The 12,766-nt window shown below is 37.1% G+C and overlaps 2 protein-coding genes across 2 annotated transcripts in view; one reads left to right on the top strand and one right to left on the bottom strand.

Annotated features, from left to right (window-relative positions):
• Positions 1-1,210, top strand: part of rab3gap2 (RAB3 GTPase activating protein subunit 2 (non-catalytic)) — a 68,504-nt gene extending 67,294 nt beyond the window's left edge. Inside the window, exon 35 of the mRNA XM_055639720.1 lies at positions 350-1,210. Coding sequence (XP_055495695.1) covers positions 350-499 — 150 coding nt within the window. The 3' untranslated portion in view covers positions 500-1,210. The remainder of the gene's footprint in view (positions 1-349) is intronic.
• Positions 1,211-2,502: 1,292 nt separating this feature from the next.
• Positions 2,503-12,766, bottom strand: part of iars2 (isoleucyl-tRNA synthetase 2, mitochondrial) — a 64,655-nt gene continuing 54,391 nt past the window's right edge. Inside the window, 9 exon segments of the mRNA XM_055639721.1 lie at positions 2,503-3,413; positions 4,334-4,478; positions 4,938-5,128; positions 5,272-5,417; positions 6,279-6,385; positions 7,067-7,198; positions 10,266-10,325; positions 10,327-10,392; positions 12,105-12,207. Coding sequence (XP_055495696.1) covers positions 3,262-3,413; positions 4,334-4,478; positions 4,938-5,128; positions 5,272-5,417; positions 6,279-6,385; positions 7,067-7,198; positions 10,266-10,325; positions 10,327-10,392; positions 12,105-12,207 — 1,102 coding nt within the window. The 3' untranslated portion in view covers positions 2,503-3,261.

Here is a 12,766-nt window from a genome sequence, read left to right on the forward strand (position 1 = left end):
TTCCGAAGGTTTCTGACCTTAAACGTCACCCATCCATTTTCTTCAGATATGCTGTCTGACCTGCTGAGTTACTCCTTCATTTTGTGTCCATCTTGGATATATGAGAAGGTAAATTTGGAAAAAAAAAAATCAGGAGCTATTGATACAGGCTGGCAATAACTATAGTCCAAGTTGGCAGTAATACCATAGAATCTTGGACTTGCCATAGCAATTGATAGAGGAACCAGCCATTCTATTAAGTTACTGCGAGGTACTAGAATCTTTGAAAAATTAATAAACATTGAGAAAAGTAATTGATACATGATTTACGTCCTTGACCTCTATTTATTGTACTTTGCATAATTTCCAGAATCCTCAGGATCTTCAAAACAAAGATGTGCCAATTGAAGCAACAGCTAGATTGGTGAGGAAGGTGATAGAACTCTTACCTGAAAACCATGGGCAATACAGCCTGGTGCTGCATCTGTTGGAAGCAGTTGATGCTATATCATCTTTGTGATACAAGTTGGCTCATTTTTATTTATGGTAGTTTCCAGATTTGACCAATTGGGAAGAGTTTAGATCATTAGGATGTAAATTTCTCATTTTGTCGCAGATAATCATGTTCTTGACTGCTTCATATCTAATGGAAGCCATTCATACACATCTGTAATAAGTTCTTATTCTAATACCCAAATACATCTGCATGCCCATGGTTACATAGCCGTAAGCTTTGCTTCAGCTTTCTCAATGTATTGTTAAAACACAAATCATATTGGTCTCAGATACCATGTTCTGTGTTGCTTTAGCTGTGCAAAATGCTAAAGAAAGTCTGTACCTTAAGGTATTATGTAGTGAATGAATTGCATAGCATGTGGTCTTTCTGGATATCTATACAAAACCGTAAATCTATGGTTTTAAATCCCCACTATTGAAGATAGACAAATAAGTGATTTTGCAATATCCACTGTAGCACTATCTACTCTGAACCACACCAAGGTAGTAATGACTATTTAATGAAGCCTAATGTCACTAAAAAAAGGCAAAAATGTAGTTTATTTTGTTAATGTAAAAGATGAATGTTTCTATTACCTCAATGTTTTGCTCTAAAATAATGTCTTTCTATGTTCACTGCACAGTTATCAGTGTGTGGTGAGATATTTCCACACTAAGTGGTAGAAATGCCACCTCTGATTGTAAAATATTCCTTTAAATAAAAGCTTATACCCAAGCTAAGTTGGTTTGCTTTCAAAATATTAAGTCTTTGCACAAAAATTGACATGATGTGTCTGTAGTGAGGGAAAACTTAATGAACTGGGTTGATTTACATCTACTTAAAATCTCACTGTGGTTGTTAATTTAACCAGCATAACTTGATTAACTGCTAAATGGGAAAATGCTGCCTGGTGGGCTCAATAGTTGTGATGAGAGTAGATTAATGCTTCTGATTGATATTGTTTTATGTTAGAGAATGAGTAGGGGTGGAGATCCTCTGAGGATGATGGTGAGATACAGAATAGTGCAGTTGCTGGAAATACTCAACAGATCCAGTAGTGAGAAAAACAGAGCTGATGGTACAGGTTGAAGGTCTGAAAAGGTGGAGCTGAAATTAGTGAATTCAAAACCGAGTCTATATGCTTTGATTACCAATATGTAACACCCTGCTTTGCAATTCTCTTTCAAATTATATTGCAAATTGTGTCTGAAATTAAGGCTAAATTTAGTGTAAACAATCTTATATTAGAAATATAGTTTATCTGCAGGAAGATTCAATGCTGCAAGTTTTTTTAAAAAACAGCATTTATTTTAATAATAAAGTTGTGATCAGGACGGGCACATTGCATGTAAAAAATATTGTGAAAATTGAGTTGGTTCTCACTTGAAAAGATTGAATGGTAATGCACATAATTGTCAAGAAGCTAAATGATGATAGACCCCAAGCAGTGATTTCACTTTGCCAAAACAGTCAAAGCAGAGGATATTAACACTAGCTGACAAATTAGAAATTGTAATTTAGCTCTTTTGGAAAAGATGCATGGTAAATTCATTGAAATCCCTTTGGAAATACGAATTCATTTTCTGAAAGTGGAACCAATGAAAAATGTATAATGTTTGACCCTAGCTCTGACAAATCCGTCAGGGTTTCTGAGAATTAACCAATTGGAAGATTTCAATTTCCTTGTTCAGTCATTAACATCCATCATTGTTCCACATTACAATGACCAAAATGTCAGAAGATGAGCTGGAGGAATCATGGCTATTTGCGTATGATTTCATATATTCTCCAAACAAAATCTACACAAACCATTTGTACAACAATTAATTTAGAATGCAGCCTTTGAAATGAACCTTCCACCAACGGGGGCAAGAATTAGATTTCTACAGGGGGAACCCACAAATAACCAAAGGCTGGGCTATAGCCAACCTATTTAGGATCAAACTAAACCAACCTTAAACAGGTTTGTAGTCAGCTTATTAAAATTGTTGTTTAAACATTAATTCCTTTCTTAAAAAAAAGTCATGTTTCTTCAGTCCAAAAAACACTGGTTACTTTTAATTGACGCACAACTTAATTCCTCATCAAGCTGCAGCATGACAAGACAATAGAAACATTACCGTAAACTTATTAAATTTCATTTGTGGATGACTTGGTATATTTTTGCGACAACTTTAGGTTTCTGCCATAATTATATGCTTTGCGCAGGTTACTTTAAAAAAGCAAAAATATCGTAGAAACTTTAACCTCATCTGATATTACAAATGAAACAGAAAATTTGATTACCTACACATGGATTATTCTTAACTGTGTTCAACAGTCGATTAAGAGGTTTGCTTAGAACTGTGAAGTATAATCAAATTTCAAACCAACAGGCAAATGTCTGAAGAAGGGTTTCGGCCCGGAACGTTGCCTATTTCCTTCGCTCCATAGATGCTGCTGCACCCGCTGAGTTTCTCCAGCATTTTTTTGTGTACCGGCATATTGCACGACTATCTGAGAACAATCAAAGTTTCTACTCCTAATGAATATGTTCAGCAGTCAGTTTTGTACACTTGTAATGCTGACCAATAATACTCATGGAGCACAATGATTTTTATATTCATTTTGAAAATTTTTGAATTCAAAATGTCCAAACAAAGTTGTTTATAGATTCACTTTCAAAGATTGCAGGGTGGGGAGAGGGTGCATATCTGAAGAAAAGGACTTCCTCAGAAAGATAGCTGTAGATTATGTAATAGCCATTTCTTCCAGTAATTAGAAATAGTCCTTTCCCAGTATATAAATTACGTGGTCCACTTCCCTGCAATGACTTCCAAACAACGAGGGCATGGATTTAGTGCCATATCTGATGTATACTTTTTACAGCGAGGACATTTTTCTTTGGCAGCATGTTGAACAATGACTACATATCGTGATTCTTCAATAAGATCGCCACCTGTCAAGCAATTAGGAATAATTAGGTTTTCAGAGTAAAGTGAAAACATCACATAAAAATATACCCTGAATATGCCTCCTCCCAACCCGCCTGTTGCAATGTCACCATTCCCTACTCTCAAGTTCGGTGTCTGCTGCTCCTGCTCACATGATGAAGCTTTCCACTCCAAGCCATTCGAGATATGCTCTTCCTTCAGTAAACATGACTTCTCCTCCTGCTGTTGTGGATGGAGCCCTCAACTGTATCTCCGTGTCCCACAGTTCTGTTCTTGCTCCCCCTTCCCCCAGAGGGGAGGATAGTTCCCCGGCACTCACCTTTCCTCAAGCATCTGCATTCACCACATTCTCCAACATTTCCGCTGCCTTCAACGTGATCCCATACCAGTACACAAATATCAATATTACAACCCAATACAATTTGAAATGCAATCTTAGTAAGCTGGTAGCATAGTTGTGACGGATACCCCAATTTATTCCCCTTCAAACTAAAGAAAGTAAACAAAGCCAAAGATGAAATTTGAACTGCAATACAGAACCAACTCTATGCTTATGTTTCTAAATTAAATGACTTCAATATTAATTAATAGGAAATGTCTAGTTGAGAATACCCTCTATAAATTATATATGATTTATAAATAGCAATCTCTAATGATATGAATTAGTTGGATGACTAATACACAAAAAGGATCTTTTGGAAGGTAAAATTGCAGCATATTTTTTATTTGTATTTTTGTACCAATAATAATTAGTTGGATATCTTTATATTCTTTACAATTATCTTTACATTCCCACTAAACCCCACCTAACCTTTCCAATTATTAATTATAACCAACATTTTTCAATTTATATAATACTGAAGAAAAATATATGCTTCTGTAATGCTCTATTACAGAAAATAGTGACAGTATTAAACTGGTTTACCTTCCAAATTGATTATAAATTTTCCTTCAATTAGATCTGTATCAGCAGGAAGGTCACGAGGAACACTTGTTAGTAGTGTTGTGTGTGATGCCATCATTAATTCATTCAGTTCTGAAGTACTGGATACTTGATCTTTCTGTAATTGCTGGGGACAAGTAACAGGTAAACAGACAGTGAAGCAAGAGCTCTCTTGTCAGAGAAACAGATTAAAATCTATGCCTGACCTGTGAAAGAATGGGTTTTACACCAACATAGTGTTTCTATTATTGCTATATAATCTACAAACAACACAACAGCACACTCTTCCCCCTCCCCACCCCCTATTCAAGAGGTACAATACAACTATCTGAATGCTTAAGAACAGTGCAGTTTTGGATGGGGTTTAAAATCTTCCAAAGGCCTCATAGTTGTGTGGAACAGGATGGAACAGCAAAATGTCCACATACTCGCATTGAAAGACTAAAAACCACCTGTACTATGTCATTACGAATGAAACTTCCCAATTCAAAATCGACAGCATCAATTTTTTTATAATTTAATTTAAAAAAGCTATTTAAAAAAAAAATACACATTCACAAGATTTTCAGAATTGGGATTAAATTACCTCCATCAATTCCAGCAGTAGACTTGGCTCAATGATAATGGTTACATCATATTCTGATGTATTTTTGCCCGGGATAGAGCTCAAGAAGCTATCTCTTATTGCACAAGCACCTTCGATAGCTTCCACTATGCCTGGCTTCTTCCAGACAGAACTGGTCTTTATCCAGCCAGTGTGAAACACACTCAAAGGCTCTAAAAGATAATCAAAAAAATTATGAAAGTTTGTCAATTTATGTAGGCATTCAGAGTATTGGGAATCTCAAGCCTTTTACTCTCAAATTTCAAATCTTTAATCAGTGTGAAACAAAATTGATTTCATAGTATGAGTGTTTTACCTTTTGTGTTTGATAGATGTTGAAATATTTCCTCTGCAAGGTGAGGCAGAATTGGCGCTACAGAACGTGTGATTACATCTAACGCTTCATCTAAAACTGTCTGACATGATCGACGCTTGGGATGTTTTTCATCTTCACAATACAATCTGCAATTTGAATGAAATGTTACTTAAAAAGCTCTCTCCAGTTGGCATACAAAATTCAGTATCAGCTCTGCTTATAACTTCTATTATCGAAATAGCTTATGCCAGGCCATTACTACCATACAAGCTCAGGTAACTTGAATACCAGTATTGAACAAAGAGAAAGCCCTAGCCATCTTCCTTGACTTTCACTGTCTACACTGCAGAGTTGTTTCTTAATGTTTCAGAGGTCATTAGTAACTAGACTAAGCTTGTATAGAACAAGATAGCAGCTAAGTACTCTGCATTGAGATGCCAACCTCGGTTATTTTATTGGTTCAAGTCAAGAGTGTGATCCAAGAACACTTAAGCCCAACCATTCCAGACAAAGCAGCTTGATTTATACCTTTAACATTAGGCTCAATATCCACCAGTGATTCACTGTGGTTGCATTGTACTTTAACATTAGGCTCAATATCCACCAGTGATTCACTGTGGTTGCATTGTGGAATAAGGTATCAGCCATAATCTGCAAATTCAGTACCAAGGAAGGTTGGCTGAAAATTCACACATTATACTGAAGTGGACATACAAGTCATTTTGCCAGGCTCAGTATCCTGGAATTTATTCCTCTAAAGCCATTGAGTGTCATTGCTCATGAATAGTACCATTTAAACAATAACCCCAAATGCTTCTCAGACTGAGAGTCTGTGTGGTATGGTTAATAACTGAAAATAATTTTATTTAAAGTACATTTGCTGAATCTGCAATAACACTTATCAATTTGTCCACATTGTTCAGTCAGAGATGCATTTAATATTAATTTAACAATGTACTTTTGGGCTGATTTACAAATAAATATATTCCAATTGCAAATATACAAACCGATCTTTGATGATGCTGAAGTAGAAGTTTGAAAGTTCTCTGTTAATAAATGCTAGCATAAGGCGAATAACCTTTCCAAAATCATATTCTTTGTAAGCCTCTGTAACCTGAAAAAGATTTTAAAATTAATTACATAGTCAAAATTAATTCCTGCTAAGTAGAAAAAACAGTAAATTAAAGCTGGAATGTAAAGTGAATTTTGTTACTGACAAATATGACATGGTCTGTTAAGTCCTTGTTTTTAATTTAACTTTACAGACCTAAGATGCACACACTTTTGCTCATTAGTGGTCCTATAACTTTAGATCATGTTGCTTAATTAGAATCCAGTCCAATTTTTTTCTCTCAAGCACATGTATCTGGACCAAGAAAGAAAAGTTGGAATGCTCATGATGTTGGCACACAAAATACAGATGTATTTCAAAATCTCTGCTGGGCCAATTTGCTGCCACAACCAGGATTTCTGTTGGGCTGTCCTTGTCAGTGGAGTCAGGCTGTTAATAATTAAAACAATGATTCTCACATACTAAATGCCTGACACCAGCAGTTTTAACCTCTTTCCAAACATAAGTTTTATCAGATTGATTTAATACCGATTTCTGTACTAGGAAAGTGTAATTGTTTATTTTAAAATATCATCACCACGATTTGTAATCATTCACTGCAAATTGTGTAAGATGCATGAGAAATTGTTTAAAACATTCTACATTGGTACATTTCTGCTTAAGAAATCAAGGTCTGACAAATGTTGGTGAATTATTTAATGATAAATATTCCAATGCCATTACCTTGATGCCATAATCTTGAAGGAGATGAAGCATATACTGATCCACTAAGAGCATTTCTTCATTTGAAACTCTATCAATCTCAGGATTGAAATTATAAAGGTTCCCCAGCAAAAATCGTAAAGTATTCCGCAACTGAGAGAGAAAACCAGCCAAATTAATTACATTTCTTAGCAAAGTTCAAAATTTATTTTCATGAAAGCAAATCTTTGACGCAAGCCAAGAATTTTAATCTGCTCATGGGATATCAGTTGTCACACCAATCTCAATTTAAATATAATAGATAGATCTTCTCAAATCACTGCAACTTCAAAATAAATGACAGGGAGCAGCACATTTTCTGATTCACAATACAGTATAAATGAGACAGTTCACTGGTGCATTGTTCAAGCAATCTCCACGTTGAAGGAAGCTCAAGTGGTGTTTCCATGCTTTGATTAACCCCCTCAAACATTTCAAACTTTAATTAAAAACACAAATTTGTTTTATTAAAAAAAATATTAACCGCTTAACTAAATGCTAAAGGTGAGTAACAATGGAAATGCTGGAAAGTCAACAGACCACACAGTACGAGTGCATATTGATGCAAAACATTAAATATGTTATATTTGAAAATACCACATGACCTGTTGTATTGTTTCTAGCATCTAGTTTTTATTTTTCATTTCCAGCAATATTTTGATTTTGTATCATTCCTCACAGGGTAAATCTTTCTTTAATGATGTGCTCTCGAAGATGTGAAAGTAACTAAAAAAATGCCAGGAAGTAACTAGCACAATTTTATATCAGACCTAGATGAGCTGGCTTCCCAAGCATGCTGCTCTCACCAGTTCCTAATACACAATCTGTCAAAATCAATGTGGGACAGTTGAGTAACAGCATACACCATAACATCAAGACGCTTTTCTTTTACAGTGGACGGAAATGTCAAAATCCCAAGAAGCCCATTAAAGTATAGCATGCCATTTACATCTCACTTCCTGGTTCAGATATTATCCAATTCCATGACTTCACTGTTTTCTCGCTATACTTACATTTTCTTTCTTTTGTGCGTTTATGTAATTTCACAACTTTAGTTACATGCGAGGAATTCTTTCTATGCAATAAGATTTTTTTTTTTAAATTGCATTATGATTCTTGGTTAATGCTGAGCTTGTTCCTAGATTATTAATTAGTTGAATTGAAAGTTTTCAAACCCATCATTTGCTTTTTTTGTTAATTTAGCAAAGCATATTAATTTGTTCAGAATATTATTTAATGAACAGCCACATTTAAAATCCAGCTGGTAAGATTTAAATTAATTTGTCCCACTCTGACTTCTCTGCAGTCCTTTCCTGTGTTGCTCCAGTAATGACCAGCATAGCTCATGAAACAGCATCTTACCCTACAACTAGTCATGTTCCCACCTTCGTGACTTAATGCCTTAATACCCTGACAAATTATTACCCGATTATTTGAAAGCCCTGATGGTTCTGCATCTAGCTCATTGTGGCACCATTCTCAGCAAACATTTTTTCCAACCCCTCCCAAGCTCTCAGACTCTATTTTCAGTGTTTCCTTTAAGTATTGTGGGTTCATTTGAAACTTTATTTACTCTCTGTAATATCTTGTTTTAAAAAAGTGAGGTGAAAGTGTATTGAGCTAGTTGTAGGAATAAACTAGACCAGGTGCGGATCCACTGCCCCCAACTACGCAGGCGCGGCTGAGGGGTTCCCGTTGTGACGCCAGAGATCTTCGTAGTGACTTGAGTCACGGCAACCCTCCAACTGCGCCTCGCCATCCTTCTTCCTACCCCTTTCTTCCTCCATTCCCACTGATACCCAACACCCCCTCCTCTCCGCCCTCCCTTTTCTCCTCCCCACCCCCACTCCCTATCCTCAATCACTCCCTTTCTCCCTCCATAACACCTCTCCCCCCCTACATCTTCCTGCTCCACCACTCCTTCCCTCCCCCATCCCCCCCCCCCCCACTCACTCTCCCTCCTCACCTCCCTCCTCTTCCTCTATCCCCTACTCCTTACTTCCCCCACTGCCAACATCCTCTCCCTATATCCCCCTCCTCCACCACTCTCCTTCCCCCACTTTCCCCTCCCTACCCCCCCTCCTCTCCCTCTATCCCCCTGCTCCCCAACTCACCTCCCCCCCACAATGAAAATCGTGATTTTTCTTTAAGATAACCTAAACACAATGTTAGCTGTTAATGAAAACATAGATTTTGATTAAAATTGATTTTTTTTAAATCACAATTTTTTAATGTAAATGAGACTCGGGATGTCAATATGACGTCACCGGACGGAACTCGTTTCATTTACAGCACAGGACAATGGTGACTAAGGTGGGCCAAAAATTGTATCATTTTGGCGGGGTTTTGGGATCTCACACACATGCACGCATACAAACAAACAAACAGTCCAGAAAATCTAGAGATTTAAATAAAGAGTAGATGCTGAAATATTGAATAAAACACAAGTGCTGGGTCAGGCAATATCTCTGGAGTGAATGGGCAAATCATGTTTCTCATCTGGAAAATCTGGTAGTGTAGCTCCAGCAAAGTACCAGATGTACACGACTATCAGAGGTTTACTGTAATAAGTTTAACAATTTCAGATGAAACACCCATTTTATTCCACCAATGACTGTATACCTTCTGCATCATTTTGTTTCAATTGCTTTTTATTTTAAAAGGTAATTGTTAACTTGACAACTTTGGTCAAAATTCGCTCAGACATTCCCTCCCTTCACTGCATCTTAAAACATGGTTATTCGTCTCATTTTTCTACTTCTTATGAAGGGTGATTGAATAAAAACAAGAAACCTCTGCCGAAGAAAGACACAAAAAGCTGGAGTAACTCAGTGGGACAGGCAACATCTCTGGAGAGAAGTAATGGGTGATGTTTCGGGTCAAGACCCTTCTTCTGCTGCGTTTGTTAAGTGTTTTGCTTTGTACAACACTGTACAAAAAATGTTTTGGCAGAAGCCTCCTGCATATTGCAATGCAGTCTAAATTGAAAAGCCTGAAATGCACCTAATACTCCAGTACTAATAGTACCACTGAGTATGGTCTGGCAACAGACTACACAGTGCTTGAATACAAAGGGCTCTCAACAATATCAAGCAATAAAATGGTTATTAATAAATCAGATCTGCATTCAATAGGAATTACTAACTGGAAAATCGCAAACTTATTTATTTGAGATTCTCACCTTAAAGACATCCTCTTTCGCTGCTTGCAATATTTTTTGTCCAATTAACACTTCTGTGAAGGACATTGGATTCTGCCACCCACCAGCGAAGGATGTCTGCTCCATAGGGTGGGTCTTGGTTGAGATCCTATAATAAAATAAAATAAACATTTTTATTTAATACTTCTAACACTTATGCACTTTACAGCCTAGGATATTTAACATTTATAAAATACCATGAAAATGTGGCACTGTTGCATGTGACAAAAGAGAATTTATGGGTGAGTTTTTGAAGTGGTGATCAAAAGGATTGGCAAGGGCAGGGTGTCCACATGGACTTTACCAAGGTCTTTGACAATGGTAAAGGCTAGTTTGGGTTGTCAGGTTGGATGGGATTTATGGTAAGTTAGCTAATTGAATTTTAAAAATCCCTTTATTGAAGGAGGCCAAGTGTGGTCGAGGAGGGTTATATTTTAGATTGATAGCCTGAGCAGCAATGTGTCCAACGATTGATGCTGGATCCACTATGTTCATCTATATTAATGCTTTGGTTGAGAACGCAGCCGACATAGTTTGTAGATGATGATACTAAAATTGGTGGAATGTGAACAGTGAAGAAGGTTGGCCAAAGCTATAACAGGATTCTGATCAACTGGGAAAGTGGGCCAATTAAAGGTAGATGGAATCTAACTAGGACAAGTGTGAAGTATTGCATTTTGGGAAGTTAGGGCACAACTTGCACATAAATGGCAAAGCCCTGGGGTAGGTTGTAGAACAGAGAGGCATGGGGGTACAAGCACATCGTTTCTTGAAGGTGGCTGCACAGGTAGACGGGGTGATGAAGTTGATGTTTGGCACACTTCCCTTCATCAGGAAGGCCATTGTATACAAGAGTTTGTACGTCATGTTACAACTATACATTGTTGAAATAACGCCAATGGTGAATGGTCAGTCTTTTCCCCACCAATTAAGGGAATCTAACACTAAATTAAAGGTGAGAGGGGAAAGGTTTAAAGGGGACCTGAGGGACAACTTTTTCTCCCACGGAGGATGGTGGTTATGTGGTAGAGATGGGTACAACAATAACATTTAAAAGATATTAGGACATGTATATGGATAGGTAAGGGTTTGTGGGTTTTAGGTCAAATGCTGGCAAATGGGACTAACCCAATAGGAAACTTGTTTGGCATGAACAAGTTGGACTGAAGAGTTTGTTTCTGTGCTACGACTATAAAATATATCACTAATCTTGCAAATCCATAACCCTCTAATAATGGCAAAACAAGGAGAAAGAGTGGTAAAGAAGGCATTTGGCATCCTCGCTTTCTGGGTTGAGCCATCAAATATAACAGTTGGCAAGTCCCGTGCAGCTGTATAAAACTTTGTTTAGGTCACACTTGGAAGATTGCATGCAGTTCTTGTTGCCACATTATAGTACAGATGTTGAGGCTCTGGAGTGGTAAATGCCTGGAAGGCTCTGCCAAGCAAACTGGTGGAATCAGATGCATCAGCAACATTTGAGCGGCATTTAGACAGGCACATGAGCAGGCAGGGAAGAATATAGACTGCATGCAGATAGAAGGGATTATTTTAAATTGGTATCATGTTCCTATGTGGGGCTCAGGACCTGTTCCTATGCTGTACTGTTCCATGTTCTATATGTGCTATGTTACCTTGCCACTGAAGAAAAATAATATCAAGTGACCAAGACTGATTATAAAATCCATTGCAGTCATACAACAAAATTTTTGTACATATTTTGTACACCTTTACAACTGAATTGAACATTGTATAAATAAGACTTTTTTTAAATGTGTTTCTTTTCTTTTAAAAAAAAAAGGAAGTTATAGATTAGCTTACCTGCCCTCCATTAATAACAATATCAGGATCCACCACATTTCCCAGAGATTTGGACATCTTTTCACCAGTTTCATTGAGGGTAAATCCATGAACAATCAGTTTTCTAACAACAAAAAATTAAGTCAATATTCCTTTATATTTGTTCTGCAATTTGCAATCAAGTTTGTGAAGACCTATGAAAACCATAAAATATGTATGAAATTGTATACCTGACCCAGATGTGAGCAACAGAACCTTTTTATAGGGAATTTGCAGCTCACCCCTGCCATTTGCATTTCAATCTGTTGGCGTTTTCAATTTAAAATGTGACTGAATAGTACTTCTGTGCAGGGAACAACTATCACACCCAAAAACATCATAAATGTTGACTGAGGGAGTCTGCTAACTGGACATGCAGCCTTCAACTGTTACAGACCTGCTGGTTGCCTGCGAGGAGGAATAATAATGACTAGCTTGGACCAGTCTGGCCATTGTGTTATGGCCTGAAAGAAGACGTGTGGAGCAGGTGCAGGACACTCAAAGAAAAACTGGAGCTCTAATAATAGTACCAGTGATCATAGTTTGAATTTCAGCTACACCATATGAAATCAAAATGAACAATTTATACAACAGAAGTTAAAAAAATCAAGTGCTCGGTAATGAAAAGCACCAACAAAGCTGGA

This window comes from Leucoraja erinacea, chromosome 8, assembly GCF_028641065.1.
Source record: "Leucoraja erinacea ecotype New England chromosome 8, Leri_hhj_1, whole genome shotgun sequence".
Taxonomy (NCBI): domain Eukaryota; kingdom Metazoa; phylum Chordata; class Chondrichthyes; order Rajiformes; family Rajidae; genus Leucoraja; species Leucoraja erinaceus.